This window comes from Nerophis lumbriciformis, linkage group LG01, assembly GCF_033978685.3.
Source record: "Nerophis lumbriciformis linkage group LG01, RoL_Nlum_v2.1, whole genome shotgun sequence".
Lineage (NCBI taxonomy): Eukaryota > Metazoa > Chordata > Actinopteri > Syngnathiformes > Syngnathidae > Nerophis > Nerophis lumbriciformis.
This window is the reverse complement of record NC_084548.2, coordinates 24852400-24870414: the sequence shown is the minus strand read 5'-3', so window position 1 is coordinate 24870414 and position 18015 is coordinate 24852400. Positions and strand designations below refer to the sequence as shown.

The 18015-nt window shown below is 42.3% G+C and overlaps 1 protein-coding gene across 1 annotated transcript in view; it reads left to right on the top strand.

Annotated features, from left to right (window-relative positions):
• Positions 1–18015, top strand: part of LOC133617711 (dedicator of cytokinesis protein 9-like) — a 168167-nt gene that overhangs the window by 42138 nt on the left and 108014 nt on the right. Inside the window, exons 7-8 of the mRNA XM_061977877.1 lie at positions 5347–5481; positions 7681–7855. Of these exons, the coding sequence (XP_061833861.1) occupies positions 5347–5481; positions 7681–7855 (310 nt within the window). The remainder of the gene's footprint in view (positions 1–5346; positions 5482–7680; positions 7856–18015) is intronic.

Below are 18015 nucleotides of genomic sequence, written 5' to 3'. Positions count from 1 at the left end.
ACTGTTCCTCCTGTTGTCCAAGTTGTTTGGCCTGTTGGTGCAATGCCCTTTTTACTTGGTCGGTCACTGCGGGGTCTCGTGTGCATTGCAGCGATGGAGCAGGAGGTGGAGAGGATGGTGTTTGCAGGACCACCAGGGTTGATGGTGGCATCAGAGTGGCAGGCATCCGGGCTGTCGTTGTCGTTGCCGTGGAAACAGGTGCTGGTGCGGAAACCAGACTTGGAGTCGGTGCTGGTGTGGAAACCAGACTTGGATTCGGTGCTGGTGCAAGAACCAGCCTTGGAGCAGATGCTGGGCGTGACTTTGGCGGAGGTGGCCTGGCCGGGGGTTGCGGCTTAGCATGCCGAAGGTCTGGTGGCGGAGGCCGGCATGGAGGTTTGGGCTTGGCTGGGCGCAGCTGTGCCCGCCCACTAGCAAAGCACCCAGTACTAGCCCCCCCCTCAAGAAGCGGATCCCAGACGCGTCTTGTGCAGTCTGGAACAGTCTTTAGGGGTGGGAGGGAGGAGGTGACGAGGTGGGTAGGCTCCTCCCCTTTTGATTGTCCAAATTGTCTATTCTGCTCTTCAATAGTGGACTGTAGGGATGACCAGGAGGGAGAAAACAGAGGAGTGGGCAGAGCTTGAGCCATAGGGGGTGGGGCTTGAAAACCAGAATGTAACTGGGACTGACTAGACTTATATTTAAAAAAAAATGTTCTGATAATGCTTAATTGTAGAATTAAAGTCATTTGGAGGCGGCTGACAGAAAGAGTTGACTGAATTTAAAAAAATGTCTTCGTTTATGACGTCATCACCAGTGGACGGGATGACGTCATCCGCGCGGGTCTCCAGCTGACTGACAGCCCAATCAGTGAACTGTTTGGCAAAGTGAGTGATGGGATTACCAAACATCGGCGGAGGGGAATCCTGGGCTGCTTGGCTGTGTTCCGGAGGGAAGAATTGCGGGGGTGGCGCGTCTCTGTCGCGAGCTGAAGCCGTTTTGTGCGACTTCCGCCTTCGCTGACGCGTGCGAGCGGGCTGAGAGCGGACCTCCCCGGGCCAGATGGAGTCGATCAGGACCAGAACACCTCCAGGTCCCCATATCATCTCGGCATCTGGATTGCAGCGGAGCGTCTCTGCCTCCATCGCTCGGAGGACCATCCACGCACCTTCTTCATCCAACTCCGTCATGCCCGATGCGAAAGAACTCTTTGCTTGCTTCGTACTGTGACGACCGGGGCGCATTGTGATGTGGGGTTTCGTTCTCCCAGGATGCAACGGACTTCGGACACAGCGTGAAGGTAAAAGAAATGATTTATTTACGGAATAACTCAGAAGAAACAAAGAAAAGGGTGCTCATAGCACAGAAGGTAAAAACTAAGGAAGACTAGCGTGGAAGCTAACAGGTACAGAGCAAGAACCAAAAGTCGTCTACTGTTGCAAAAAGCAAACTACGAAGCAAGAACGAATGACAGGGAGGACAGGCTTAAATAATAATGTCAGTGATGACAAACAGGTGCGTGTCGGGAACAAACGCGCCAGGTGAAAATAATAAGCAGCCATGGCAACAAACTCAGGTGTACAAAACAGGCACTCAAGGAGTCCAAAACTAACCAAAAACAAGTATCTTGAAAACGTAAACAAAAAATATGATCCGGGCAGCGGATCATAACAGTTTGCCTGGCAGGTTTGTCCTGTGTGAAAAAATAGGGTATAAACAGGGAAGTCCTTCTAAAGCTGCTACCTTGTTTTAACATATATTATTGCCTTTTCACATGTCAATGTTTACTTTTGTATGCACTATAAATAAACCCAAAAACCGTATTTTGGAGCGATGTTCACAGACTCTAGTAGCGGTTGAAGGAAGAGTTGTTTGATGTTGGATACTAAAAAATGTCCGATGCATTGCAACAGTCGATGATTTTTGTGCATAGATAGATAGATATAGATAGATAGGTCTTTATTGTCATTGCACAAGTACAACAAAACTTTGTTTTCAGCACAAACCCGTTCAAGATTAGACAAACAAACAGTGTACAGGGTTACAGAACAGGAACGCTGATGGGTCACCACAAGGCGCCCCGTAAAAGATGGGAAAAAAGGTAAAACGCTGGGGAAGGATGAGTAAAAAAATACAATCTCTAATGGGCTCCTAAGGGAGGGCCCAGTCTAGAGTGGGAAAAAAACCTCCATAGCAAAGCACATATACATATTACAACATACATCTTGAGATATCTAGCAACAGAGGGGAGGGAGTGCGGGGTCATGATGATAGGCCGCAGCTCTCAGGCGCTGACCATCCTTTCATCACCCCTATGGGATTTGCGCATGTCATGCTATGCGCGTTTGCAAGACGAGCGAGTCTAGTGTGCAGCCGCGCTCGGGGTGTGTGTTTTCGAAAGAGACAGAGGTGAGGCGTCCAGGCGTGTTCAAGGGTTAAAATGTGTGCCTGTTTGCGGGTGGGGGTGTCACTGATGTAATATTAATTAAAACAATTTTTTCGAATATCTTCGCGATAGGGTCCCGAAGATTAACTTGTCGATCGCGATCGACAGGTTGGCGACCCCTGCATTAGGCGTTAACAACTACATTTGTCCAAAGACTGGAATTTTTCTCGGCAGATACAGTAAGGTCCAGATCAGAGTTCTCGTGAAATAAAGTTACTATTGTATCTTAGGTAATACAGTAGTTCCTCATCATACAAGCACATTGCATTTCCCGACCAAGCTTGTAAAAAAAGGTTAAAGTTAAAGTACCAATGATTGTCACACACACACACTAGGTGTGGTGAAATTTGTCCTCTGCATTTGACCCATCCCCTTGTTCACCCCCTGGGAGGTGAGGGGAGCAGTGGGCAGCAGCGGTGCCGCACCTGGGAATCATTTTTGGTGATTTAACCCCCAATTCCAACTCTTGATGCTGAGTGCCAAGCATGGAGGCAATGGGTCCCATTTTTATAGTCTTTGGTATGACTCGGCCGGGGTTTGAACTCACAACCTACCGATCTCAGGGCGGACACTCTAACCACTAGGCCACTGAGTAGGTAACTCACAACATTTGTTTATTAAAGCAGCCCAGCCATTACAACTATTTTAAATGAATTTAATGTGTGCTTTGTCCTCCCAAATCACCGCAATTTTAGTATTTCTAAAATGCCTTTTGTTAAGAAAAACAAACTTTTGGATAATAAATACTATTTGTGTTCAGAATTAAAATTAAAAAGAAAAATGCCTTAAGCAACAAGGTAGTCGTAACTTTATCAAGTTATTTCTGTAGATTTAAACACTTTCTTTACAGACTGAATGGTTTTCTAACAGATGGGTAGAAGGCAATTTCCCCTCTAATTTTTGTGAGATATGTTTAAGCTTCCGACTTTGGGAATAGTACCATAGAGCTAACTTCTGTGGTGCAATGGATTTAAGAATTTCTTCGATGAGGTAACAAGCTCATCAATTAGATTTTGACATGCAATGTAAATGTTTGTTGAGTTGATAAAAAAGCATAGCATCTAGTAGTGACCATCAGAGGTGGGACCAAGTCATTGTTTTGCAAGTCACAAGTAAGTCTCAAGTCTTTGCCCTCAAGTCCGAGTCAAGTCCCGAGTCAAGACAGGCAAGCCCCGAGTCAAGTCCAAAGTCAAGACTGGAAAGTCTCAAGTCAAGTCCTAAGTCCTGCATTTTGAGTTTCGAGTCCTTTCAAGTCCTTTTAACCACAGACTAATATATTAACACAGATTGTGTATGCTTTTCAAACGCTGTATTTATTTATTAAAACAAGTGCATTTTAAATTGCAGGAAAGAAAATTGTGCTGACATTGCACTTTATAATAGCACTATTAACCAGTCATTTTAAACATTAACTCATTCCTTTACAGAACAAACACATTAAAAAATAAAGTGCAAATGTACTTATTTGTACAAAAGTGTTAACATTGAAAAAACATGACATATACGTGAACATAACAAAAAAGTTGTACTTTTTATATGTCAGGGCCCTATGCTGCATTGCATTTGCAAAAGACCAAATTAGCCAAGAGTCTGTCAGTCATTTGTGCACGATGGGGGCATAGTATTTATTTTACCTTTATTTTACTATTTTTGTCTTTTTTTAGGTGGCTAAAATATGCGGTGCTGCTGACCGCCGTCTAACGTTACGTGTGATGTATTGACTAACGTAACCCTGCTTAAAAAAAATCACTGAACAAAAAGTATGAATGAGGTAGTGAACTGCAACAGATTCCCGTGTTTGCAATAACGTTATAACGTTAGCAGTGAGTTTACAGCCTCACTGATTTAACTACACAGCAAATAAAAGTCACGTTACTTAGCCAATAAACGTTATCTTACATTCAAAACTTACCGTTCTTTGTGCAACTTCAAATGCCGGACGAAGTTGGAAGTTGTTGCCTCTCCATCAGTAATTTTCGAACCGCATGTGTTGCATACTGCAAACCGTTTTGTGTTGACCACCTCGTAATTTTTATACCCAAACAAAATTATTTTAGGTATCATTTTTTGTTCACTGGCGTGTGGTTTGGACATGTCTTCTTCGTTGGTTGTCCTGCAATTTGATTGGATGAATGCTGTGTGATGAAAACAAAGTAGATCTAATTTGATTGGCTGTTGTACTGAGCTCAGTACAACACGCAACGCTGATAGACAAGTACACAATGAAAAATACGGAGCGCTCCCGAATAACTTTTTCATCTTTGGGTTTTGGGGAAAGTAGCAAGTCATGTCAAGTCATGTCAATTCAAAAGGCTCAAGTCCAAGTGAAGTCACAAGTCATTGATGTTAAAGTCTAAGTCGAGTTGAAAGTCTTTTTACATTTTGTCAAGTCGAGTCTAAAGTCATCAAATTCATGACTCGAGTCTGACTCGAGTCCAAGTCATGTGACTCGAGTCCACACCTCTGGTGACCATTATATCTACTGACCAACTGGTAAGAATTCAAACATTATTTAGTGTTCAATCTTGATTGCGTATTTCAAAAACAATCAAGCCCATTGTTGTATTCTTTTTTTTTATCCTGATACTTTGCCAGAAAGATTTCTCCCAACATTCTGTGGTATATCGTCAGGGGTGTATCTTGGGGAAGATGGGCGCTCAGCTTCAACACTGTTAAATGCACTGTGACGCTACCACAATGAATGAGAGGAAAGTCACTTCAGCTTTCTCAAAAGTAGCTGATTCTGAACAAACTTAGTGAAATGTAAACCCAAAAGTACATATTTGACCACCAATTCTTTCTTTTTACATTTTACATTACATTTTTACAGCTTCCATTGCAGTTTTTGAACAATTACCACTGTTTTACAAATATATTTTGTTGCAGTCATATGACACATTTTTCTAATTGTCATTCTCTAGTCCTTCAAAAGGAGGTACTTCCACCTGGCTCAGCTAGGGGATGGATCTTACAACCTGAACTTCTACAAAGATGAGAATACCTCCAAGGAACCCAAAGGAACTATCTTCCTCGACTCGTGCATGGGAGTTGTACAGGTTGGCAGGAGTCTCTCATAAACGCACGCCCACACACAAGGCCTTATACGCAGTTTTGCGTGAAGCACATGTAAAATTGCAATTAATGAATGACATGGCGTTTCATATAACATTTTACCGCAAACATATTCCTAGCCCCTTGCTGCTAAGTTACAATAGCAAATTTCCCTAGATGTTAAAATCACTCCCAATTAGTGGGCTTGAGTCAAGGTCGGAGTTGTGTCAATTAGTGTTGCAAATATATGTTTTAATTATGTAAAAACATATATTTTGCACAAAAAAAGTGAACATATTTTTTGTTATGGAGAGGAATGTGCTCCAAATAAAATTCTGCATAGAACCCCCATTTAGCTATGGGCAGCCCCACTCATGCACACCCACACACACACAAACTGTGTAATGAGATTCAACTCCAACTTTAGTGCACATGTGTCAAACTCAAGGCCCGGAGGCCACATCTGGCCCGCCCCATTATTCTTTGTGGCCCGCGATTGCCTGGAAAGAATGTGCATCAACTTTATTTCATCTTTATTGATTAAAGTATCCAAATTTTGACAGAAAAAAAGCATGAAGGCATGCAAATGCAGCTCTTAGCTCAATATTATTTGATGCAACAAGCTACAGTAGGAAAGGGATTTATATGGCCTCATTCCTGGGTGGATCTCGCATGAGAGGAACGCAGTCTGCTGAAAATGAGGGAAAGCTCCACTCTACATAGCAACTGACGCTCTGGTCAAAGTTGGAATGGCGGCTTAAGTGGATAGTGCACTCCCGCAATTCGTCACGTTTCATGTGTCAGGTAAATCGCAACAAACTGTGCCTTTTGAATCCCATTCCTACTGTATTCCTTGCCTTTCTGTCATCCAAATCCTTTTCTTATGAAAATTCCACACTAGCTGAAATTAAGTTGTCACTTTGCCTATTGATTCCAAAGCAGGGTTTTCATTAGTTTGTTGGTAAACAACGATAATAATCCAACAAAATGGAAATTGTGTAATATTATCATGAAGCGGCCCTCCAAGGGCTTTGGTATTTGCGATGTTGCTCACGATGAAAATGAGTTTGACGCCCTTGCTTTAGTGAGTAAACAAACCAAGATAATTGTTCTCAGTTTTGAATCTCTGAATGTGTCAATTAGACTTAAGTAACATTATCTTTAAAAAGGTGCAATATTTTATAAAGCTCTTAGATTAGATGCTGTTGAGTTTGTAAGTGTACTTAATGTTGTGTGTATATAACAGCGTGCTAATTCATTTAGTTTGCCAGCTAATCAAGTAACTAATTGGATGAAAATGTTTTACGTTTACTTGAGTCATATTACTCTAAAGTATCAATCAATCAATCAATCAATGTTTATTTATATAGCCCTAAATCACAAGTGTCTCAAAAGGCTGCACAAGCCACAACGACATCCTCGGTACAGAGCCCACATAAGGGCAAGGAAAAACTCACCCCAGTGGGACGTCGATGTGAATGACTATGAGAAACCTTGGAGAGGACCACATATGTGGGTAACCCCCTTCCTCTACGGGAGACCGAATGCAATGGATGTCGAGTGGGTCTGACATAATATTGTGAGAGTCCAGTCCATAGTGGATCCATTATGGATAAAGTAACAGTACTCTTACTTAGTACAAAGTTTGGCTACCCTACCCACCTCTGACTTTTGGGGAATGTAAATACTCCTGTTGCACCTCCGTCGCACTAGACTAGGGGTGTCAAACTCGTTTTTATTGAGGGCCGCATCGCAATGGTAGCCCTCAGAAGGTCACCAGTAAGAGTGTTAATATTTATAAATAGAAACATATAATAACCTCTCTACACAATTTGCATAGGGAATTGTGATTGATTATTATATTTTTAATTAACAGATTGATAGATAACTTGCTTTAAATCGCAAGTCAATGTGACAATCAGATATTTAAGAATTCATTTTTGATAACCAAAATACTGTTTGGAATATCTTGCATGATCAGATAATATTAGAGTTTAGAAGATATGCAATTGCATGTATTATTTTTTTGTTTCAAAATCAACAAAACAAAATAAATGCAGTTAGCTCGAAAGTGCTTTATTGACGCACAGTATTTCCAGCCTTGGATGACATGGCATGCCAGATCTGAGCCTTGAGTTTGACACCTGTGCATTAGAGATTTGATGTAAGCATGCATTCATAGTGTTTTATCCTTTGTTTTTCAGAGCAGCAAAGTAAGAAGGTTTGCCTTTGAATTGAAGATGCAGGATAAGAGCACATTCCTGTTGGCCGCAGACAGTGAACAAGAGATGGAAGACTGGCTCAGTACCCTCAACAAAATTCTCCACAGCAGCTTTGAACAGACCATGCAGGAGAAACGCTACAGGGACTTACAAGATGGTATGTGTCTGCATATATATCAGGAACTGTATTTATTATTATTAGAATATTTAATATGCATATCTATCTTATCTATCTATCTATCTATCCAATCGTCCATTTTCCAAGATCCTATCCCAGTCAATCACACAGCACATAGAGAAAGAAACCCATCAATAAAACAGATACCACCTTGGAACAAAAGTCAGCTGATTTTATATATATGCCAATGTTGGCTTATAGGGGTTGAAGGTTTTATGTAATCATAACTGGATTTTTTGTTGCACAGGCATGCCGATTTGCCACAAGGTACACATTAAGAGTGTTGCAGTTATAGCCTGGAACAGCTATGTTTGCGTCCTAGGTGAACTATGACCTGGTTGGTTGGTTTACATTTATTTTGGATATGTATACAGTATCAATAGGGTACGTCACATATTTAAATTTTTCTTTACAACATGTCCGAAAAGGAGTAGTAGTAGGAAGCAAGGCTAAAATAATCCTACCCCTTTTCCACTTCATAGCAATTACTAACATATGATCCAGAGGCAGGAGGAAAAAAGAGAGAAGTGTGATGCTTAAGAAAGTTAGAGTAGCAGTAGTGTTCAGCACGGGAGATGGTTGTAGTTGCTGTTGATGTGTATTTCCGGTCTTGTCATCCTCGTCCGGACAGAAGGGTAACACGGAGACACTTTACTGAATTAAAAGTTGCTTTATTACAAGCAAGCGTCATTATACAGGACTGCAGTTCCTGGAGGAGGTCAGGTCAGAAAAATGAGGCACTCCTAACTTGGAGAATACCAACAATCAGTTTTTATATTCCTCCTTCCTGTCTCTGTGTGTGTGCGGTGAGCGCATCCTGACCATAAAAGGAGAAGTTTGTGTGTAAGTGTCTGGAAAACAAATGCTCTTAGTTATAACTTAAAGGCCTACTGAAACCCACTACTACCGACCACGCAGTCTGATAGTTTATATATCAATGATGAAATCTTAACATTGCAACACATGTCAATATGGCCGGGTTAGCTTACTAAAGTGCAATTTTAAATTTTGCTCGAAATATCCTGCTGAAAACGTCTCGGTATGATGATGCCTGCGCGTGACGTCACGGATTGTAGAGGACATTTGGGACAGCATGGTGGCCAGCTATTAAGTCGTCTGTTTTCATCGCAAAATTCGACAGTATTCTGGACATCTGTGTTGGTGAATCTTTTGCAATTTGTTCAATGAACAATGGAGACAGCAATGAAGAAAGCTGTAGGTGGGAAGCGGTGTATTGCGGCCGGCATGCAGCAACACGAACAGCCGACGTTTCATTGTTTACATTCCCAGAAGATGACAGTCAAGCTTTACCATTGGCCTGTGGAGAACTGGGACAACAGAGACTCTTACCAGGAGGACTTTGAGTTGGATAAGCAGACGCGGTACCGTGAGTACGCAGCTGCGGCTTCCAAACATTTGATCGCTTGCCCGTACGTCCGTGCCGCTATGTGCATGTCACGTACGTAACTTTTGGGACTTTGGGGAAATATATGTGCTGTATGAACTTTGGGGAGGTGAACGGTACTTTGGGCTGTGGGATTGAGTGTGTTGTGCAGGTGTTTGAGTTGTATTGGCGGGTTATATGGACGGGAGGGGGGAGGTGTTTGTTATGCGGGATTAATTTGTGGCATATTAAATATAAGCCTGGTTGTGTTGTGGCTAATAGAGTATATGTCTTGTGTTTATTTACTGTTTTAGTCATTCCCAGCTGAATATCAGGTCCCACCCGCCTCTCACAGTATCTGAATCGCTCCCACTGCCCTCTAGTCCTTAACTCTCACTTTCCTCATCCACAAATCTTTCATCCTCGCTCAAATTAATGGGGAAATCGTCGCTTTCTCAGTCCGAATCGCTCTCGCTGCTTGTGGCCATGATTGTAAACAATGTGCAGATGTGAGGAGCTCCACAACCTGTGACGTCACGCGCACATCGTCTGCTACTTCCTGTAGAGGCAAGGCTTTTTTATCAGCGACCAAAAGTTGCAAACTTTATCGTCGATGTTCTCTACTAAATCCTTTCAGCAAAAATATTGCAATATCGCGAAATGATCAAGTATGACACATAGAATGGACCTGCTATCCCCGTTTGAATAAGAAAATCGCATTTCAGTAGGCCTTTAAATGTTGGCGTTGAGCTGAACATGTAGTCTCTTCTCAAGGATAGGGCTATCACTTTTGCGTTCCAAAGTCCCAATTAGGTCTCTTTCCTACGAGAACTGATCCAATCCGCCTGTGATTATCAAACTAAGGGGCCCTATCTTATTATGTGCTCAAACTGAAATATCACTATCTAATTAAACTTGGTGGTTTGCTTTCTCCAAGATGAATATAAACATTCACCATATGAAAAACATAATATACATAATATTACTTAATTCACTTCACTGTAAAAGTTGCCAGTGACTGAAACTGCCTCGTTTTCGACCAACCAAAAATAAAGTCTCTGTCCTCCAAGTTTTGTTGTCTTTTCCACGAATCACATCTGTGAACACTAGGCTTGTTTCTGAGATTTATATTGCAATAATGCTTGTTTAATGTGGAAAAAAACGTTTAACCCTGAGATGTCAGCATGAGACAGGAGTGCTAAAGCATAAACTGTAGTGGAGGTGCCAGGCGCAAAGTGTACTCCATCAAAAAACTATTTATGAGGGATTTCATGGAAAAGAGCATTGGAGCCCATGTATATGTCGAGGAAGGATGTTTTGGCAGTGACAAAGGACTACTTAGCAGAATGGAGCTGATGTTGTTTGAAAAAGCCAACAACTGATCATGATGCCACCTTTGATGAACCTCTTTATGCCACCTCCGAAGCCGCTGTGTGCAACCACAGGTCATTGCGACTATCTCTTTGGTTCATTGGGGATGAAAAATATGGACAAGTTAACCCTTTGTCTTCAATTAACTGTAAATTCAACAAAAGTGAAACGAGAATTGTTCATGAGAAAATGACTGTGAACCTAACCCTAACCCTACTGTCAAGCGCACACACGCCAGTTAAAGATGAAAGAGGTGCATTGCACTTCAGTGCTCCACCACTAGGAGGTGAAGGGCCCTACTTCTGTGAACACAACCATCCAAACTCACATGCAGGATGCCGGCTGGGAGGACAGTAGTGACAAAGACTGCTACGAACTAAGAGAGAGAAAATAACTACACTACGATCAGGCCAGTGACGGTTCGGGTTTCTGGAGAGACATCCTACATCAGTTCCAGAGCTGTGCCCAAGCCAGCTATTGGTCAACAAAACATGGCAGTCCAGTTAAGGCTCAGTTTAAAAGGCAAAAACAGCCAATGAGCACGCCCTAACTGACGTCTCGCTTCCCTTGGCACCGCCTTGTAAGGCCACACTCGGGCACTCTTGGCTCATGAAGCATTTTGGAACTGCATACACCAAACATACGAAAGTAAAAAAAAGTTACATATTAATTACATCTATTAAATAATAATTATGTTAGTAATTAAATTACTTTTTTGGGGGAAATTAACGAGTAACTTTAATTAATTCGTTTTTAAAGACATTTTCCCAACACTGGGTAGGACCCATCCACAGAAATTGCCCCTCACCCAGCCAATACAACCACTCTGTTCCGTGTGTACTGTTGATACAATTCAATTGAAATTAGTTTTTCCATAACTATACACAGAGTATAGGTATGAGATACTTGTGTGCAGAGACGTTTTTGGAGTAGGAGATGTCTCCGACTTGCTACCTGACAGTTTCGGTTGACATTTCTGCCTTTGTCAGAGCTGTCGTCACTTCCTAATGTACCGGCAAACTTTCTAAATAAAGTTTCCCGACCCAGACATATCTGTTCCCTGCCCTGGTGTCGGCGATAAAAGCTAGCGTCCCTTGTGTGCGAAAGCATGTATGCCCTCTCATCCATGTTGATGGTGCTGGTCCCTCGTCTCCTGATTTCCCGAGCCTCCTTGATCCATCTCTTGTATTTGCTTGTTTCCGATGAAATTACGTTTCCCCTTGTCCCAGTCCATATTGTGATTGTTCTTCCTGCACTGGTTTGTTATGGCTGACTTTTGTTTTCTTATTCTGCTGTTTGTTTTGCTGATCTGTAAACTTAGCAACTGTCTCCTTCTCGCATTCTTTTTTCGGCCGCTAAAAGTTTGTTCGGTCTCTCCAATTTGTTTTATTGCACAATTTGCATGGAATTTCGTAGATGACATCATATTGTCTCCCCTGTGTTGTTGTATCGTTTGGGTGTACAAGTTGTCGTCGTAGTTTTTGGATGGTTTTACTGCTGTTTATTTGAAATGTCTTCATAGTGCGTTGTATAGGTTATGTTATTCCTCTAATGCAGTGTTTTTCAACCACTGTGCCGCGGCACACTAGTGTGCCGTGAAATACAGTCCGGTGTGCCGTGGGAGGTTATGTAATTTCACCTAATTGGGTTAAAAATATAAGGCATTGAAGCTTAGGCATTGCTATGCAAAACAAAACTAAAACTGAACTGGCTGCAAAGTAAACAAAACACAAAATGCTGGACGACAGCAAAGACTTGCAGTGTGCAGAGCAGAGACGGCATCCACAAAGTACATACGTACATGACATGACAATCAACAATGTCCCCACAACGAAGGAAAGCGTCCGCACAACTTAAATAGTCTGGATTGCGAAAACAAAGCAGGTGTGGAGAATAGCGCTCAAGGAAGACATGAAACTGCAGCAGGAAAATACCAAAAAAATAGGAAAAAACACCAAAATAGAAGCGCAAGAGAAGGACTAAAACATTACCCACAGAAAAACTCAAAATAAGTCACGGTGTGATGTGACAGGTTGTGACAGTACACCTACTTTGAGACGAGCTATAGTGATGCATGCTTGGTTATGGTTTAAATTAATATCCAACAATTGCGACAACGACTTTTTATTGTCAAAATCGGTTACTGAGTTTCGTTTTTTGATGATTTCTGCTTGTGGTGTGCCTCAGGATTTTTTCAGTGAAAAACATGTGCCTTGGCTCAAAAAATGCTCTAATGTATGGCAGTGTTATTGTGTCCTTATTTTTTGTACCTGTCTTATTTTTGCTTTGCTTTTCTGTTTTTTTTCCAACTTGTTTTGTCTAGCTTGATGTTTTACTTAGTTTATAGCCCATCAAGTATCCTCCTGTCTGTCTTTTTCATCCATTATGATGTCGCCCCGGTTGTAACATGTTCTGACTACAGAAAGTATGTGTGCGGTGGGATGTTCTGATGTCCAAAGAAGGTACTGGTCTGTATGTGTGGGTTTTCTGTATACTGTAGTTCTAATGTTGCCATCTTCTTTGTGGTGAATGTTCATGTCCAGAAATAATATTGTCCTGTTTGTTTCTTCTTCATGTGTGAATTGTATGTTACCGGTGCTGTTCAGGTAATCTGTGAGGTCTTGTGTGTGTTCGGTCTTTATTATTTCCAGTATGTCATCTACATATCGCTTCCAAAGTGTTGGTTGATATTGCATGGGTGCAATGAAAAAATTGCTCATGATTGCGGATCCTAGTGCAAAACCTTCCTTCTGTCTATATATTGCTGTTTTGTACTGGAAATGTGTCAATTTGAAACAAAATGCAGTAAGGTAGAGATGTCTTGAGGGTTCCGTCTTTTTGTGACAATATGTGAAGTTACATCTGCCAGAGTTTCTGAGATTATTGAGATTACATCATGTGATATGATTGATTCTTCCTTATTAACAGTTATAATTTTAACTTCTTGTGCCTGTCGTTCTCGGCTGCCGTCCTTTTAAACACTGAAAAGGGATCACTTAATGCTGCCCAGCTGCGCGATCCACGCACCAGTAGTCCATTTGGACGCAGGTCCGCCGGCCACGCCTCCCCACAGTCCTCCATCGCCGGACGCAAGCCGGGCTTCAGACCGGCTGAGCCTACTCCCCCCGCCCCATTTCGAGGGAGCAGGAAGTGGGGACGATCAGGTACCCCTGTGGCCCCGGTCTTCTCCTTTTCTGTGTCCTTTTCTTCTTCCGTGTCCTTTCCTTCTTCTGTGTCATTTTCTTCTTCTTCTTCTGTATCTTTTCCTTCTTCTCCTGTATCTTTTCCTTGTTCTTCTTTTGTATCTTTTCCTTGTTCTTCTTGTTCTTGTTCTGCTTGTTCTCCGTCTTTTCCATCTTTTTCTTCTTCTTCTTCATCCCAATCTTCGTCATCTTCATCCCAATCTTCATCCCACTCTTCATTATCAATTTCCTCCCACTCTTTGTCATCATCTTCATCACCTACAGGGGGCCATTCGCCCCCCCCCCTGTCTGGTCCGCCAGCACCTGCAGGAGCTGCAACTGTTGGCGGGACTCCTCGAGCTCCGTGAGCACCCCCACGAGGGCCCACAGGAGATCGTCCTCCCCCGCCTCCGATGGTCCCGATTGGGCGCCAAAATATGAACGACTCTGGCCGTCGTCCGGGTTTGCAGGACCATCAAGGAAGGACATTGCTTCGAGCAGGGTTGACTTTCTTTTATTTTTCAATAAATCAAAGTCTTTTGCGGATTGCTTTTCAGCACTTGCCTTGCTCTGCTCGCTCCTCTGTCTGCTTTCTAGCAGCACGTCGTCATCTCCCTTGGGCTCTCTTGCGCTCTTGCTCAGCGTCCGCCTCTCTCTTGCGCTCTTGCTCAGCGTCCGCCTCTCTCTGGCTCCTCTTCCTCTCGCGCGCTGCATCTGCTGCTGGCTCTCCACTGACTGGACTGATGAGTGCCAGCAGGCATTTGAAAAGCTAAAAGAGTGGCTCGTCTTGGTGTAGATTCTAGGCCATCCTGTTGAAAATGATTTAATGCTTCACGATACCGGCGCTAGAGAATGGGGGATTCGAGCAGTTATTTCTCAAATCCAAGGTGGGAGTTTATGAGACAAGGTAGCTTCCTGTCCTGTGAGGAAAAATGTTGTTCTTAGACTTAGACAAACTTTATTGATCCGCAAGGGGAATTGTTCAAATTCTATTAGACCTGAGTTCTTGGAGGTAGTTGAGTTTACTTCTCATTTTTGACAATATTTGCCAGGGAAATCCTTCACGGTCCAAACGGACCATCGCAGACTGCACTGGTTAACTAAGTTGCGGGAGCTTGAAGGCCAGTTAGCGCGGTGGCTTGAGATGCTTGAGAAGCACCATTAAAATGCGGAAGTGCGGAAGGGGTGGGGGCAACTCCTGACATAGCTCTTGTGTACATGTGGTTTTTAAAAGCGTTTTAAGCATTTTTATTATGTTTTTTTTGCTTGTTTTTGATCCAATGGTATGTGGATGTTAATAGTGTTTTACGTGGGCTTAGTGTCGCTCATAACCACAGGTCGATGTTCCGTCAAAGGACATTGTTTGCAATCAATGCAGCCATTTACCGCCGCTCCATGGGGGTTCACCTACTCCTGGGATGTTTTGTTGGAGCTACGCGACCTCCACTTTGACCCAGCGATGCATTCCTCCACCATTACAGCATACCTCTGGAGTTACTTCTGGGTCACAAGCAGAAGCGATCGCAAAGGAAATTAAGTTCTAGAGGAGGGATACGCAACCGGCTGAGGAGAAGAGGCAAAGCTACCTTTACCTGCCATCATCCTGTCAAATGTCCGATCGCTACGTAATAAGACCGACAAACTTTGCACCATAATCAAGTCCGATCTGGATTATCAACGAGCCAGTATCTTTTGCTTTACAGAGACATGGCTCCCTGAAAATGTGGACTTTCAGCTGGAAGGATTTGACATAATCCGCTTTGACAGAGACATAGTCCGAATACGGAAGTCGATTGGGGGCGGGCTCTGTATGGCTGTCAGAGCATACCAAATACATAGTGAGAGATGTTAACAGTGTCCTTTAGACAATTTTACTTACTCAGAGAATTGTCACACGTCACTTGTGATACTCGGGTTGCATGACGGCGATTAGTGGCGTGTTCCCAAGATGCAGAAAATCGAGGAGGCAATGTGCAGGTAAAAGTATTTAATGTAGCTCAGAAGCAAACAAAGATGAGTGCTGCTGGAAAGGCACCAAAGCATAGGGAAGGCTTTGCAAAAACAAAACTAAAACTGACAAGTGCGAAACAAAACGGAATGCTGTAATAGAGCAAAAACTCACGGCTGGAGGAGAGCGTCCACATGAAGAATATTCATTCCAAACAAAGTCCCGACAAAGATTGGTTGCTCACACTCAACTTAAATAGTCTTAATCACCAACAGAAAACAGGTGAGGGAAAAAGTGCTTGAAAGCATGTGTAAAGTAGTTGTAAAAAAACACCAACACAACAGGAAGTGCCAACAAAATAAGAGCGCAGGACAGGAACAAGCACCAAACACAGAAGAACACCAACAAAACCCGACATAAAAGGCACGGACTGGCGTAACCAGCCGTGACATCACTGTCATTTTAGTGTATGTTCCAGGACCTGATTTTGCCCTAGCGGCCGAGCGCATCGCTGAAAATTTCGACAAAGCAGTCACGAAAACTGGAGAGATTTTAACAAGTGTGATACATCTACACATCTTCCTAGCCTGGAGTAATATGTCACAACTCCAACAGGGAAACATAACGTACTTGATTTGTGCTGTGGAAATATACATGGAGCGTATATTTCTCTGGGTATGTCTGACTCCAATGTCATCCTGCTGCTACCAAAATATAGGTCCCAATTAAAGACCAGGAAAAGGATCACAAAAACCATCAAAATCTTGAACGAGGATGCATCTGAGACTTTAAAGGGCTTTTTTGAGTTGACATATTGGCATTATTTTTTTAATGACTGTGGGGGGTGATTTTAACAGGCTTGCTGATGTGCTTACTGCATACATTTTATTCTGTGAAGAAACAGTTACTCTCACTAAATTTGTAACTATTCATCCACATAACAAAAAGTGGATAACCAAGGACATGAAAGCATGGTTTGTCCAAAAGAAAAAAGCTGTTTTAGAAGGTGACACAGTCAGGGTGAGGATGCTGCAGAGGGAATTTAGGAGTAAAGCTAGTCTTGCTAAAATTAAGTATAAGGACAGTGGAGAAAAAATTTACATCAGGAAATATTGAAGAGGCATAGCACGGCCTAAACGTCATGATGGGAAGAGCTTCCAAACCTACAGGGATTACCTTCTCCCGCTTCAACAACAACAGCACACCAACAAATTGGACCCCTGTAGATCCCAGCTCCCCCCTCCCAGCTCTTACAATTGATGAGCAGCTGGTTACCTCCATTTTGCATGGAGTCAACCCATACAAAACCTCTGGCCCTGAAAGGCTCGGAGGCAGGGTGTTCAAGGATTGTTCAAGCCAGCTGGGTGGGGTGCTAACCAGGCTGTTTCAGCACCTCCTGGATGCCAGGAGGGTCCCCAACCAGTGAAAGGAATCCACCATCATTACAATCCCCCCAAAACAAGACCCAAGGAGCTGAAGGACTGCAGGCCAGTGGCCCAGATCTCAATCCTCTGCAAGTGTATGGAAAGAGCAGTGTGGCCATTACTGTCAGGTGGCCTGTCAAAGCATATCTATGTGTACACCGCAGAAATACTTTTAAATATGTGGTTGAAAACTTTTCTGCATTTTAAGTCTTTTTAAGGCCTTAGTCAAGTAACATTGGTGTCCGAAGTATATGCCAATCATGCTTATGGAGAGTTTATGGACATTGCCCACTTTATTTTGGTTCTCACTCTACAACAGGGGTGTTCACACTTTTTCTGCAGGCGAGCTACTTTTCAATTGATCAAGTCGTGGGGATCTACCTCATTCATATATATAATTTATATTTACTTATCTATGAAATACATGTTTTTGTTAACAAGTTAAAGGTGTTTAATGATAATGCAAGCATGTTTAACACATATAGTTAATATTGTTAAAAAATTAAAGGTGTTTAATGATAATACAAGTATGTTTAATACATATAGTTAATATTGTTAACAAGTTAAAGGTGTCTAAAGATAATGCAAGCATGTTTAACACATATAGTTAATATTGTTAACAACGTAAAGGTGTTTAAAGATAATACAAGCATGTTTAACACATATAGTTAATATTGTTAACAAGTTAAAGGTGTTTAATGATAATACAAGCATGTTTAACACATATAGTTAATATTGTTAACAAGTTAAAGGTGTTTAAAGATAATACAAGCATGTTTAACACATATAATTAATATTGTTAATAAGTTAAAGGTGTTTAAAGATAATAC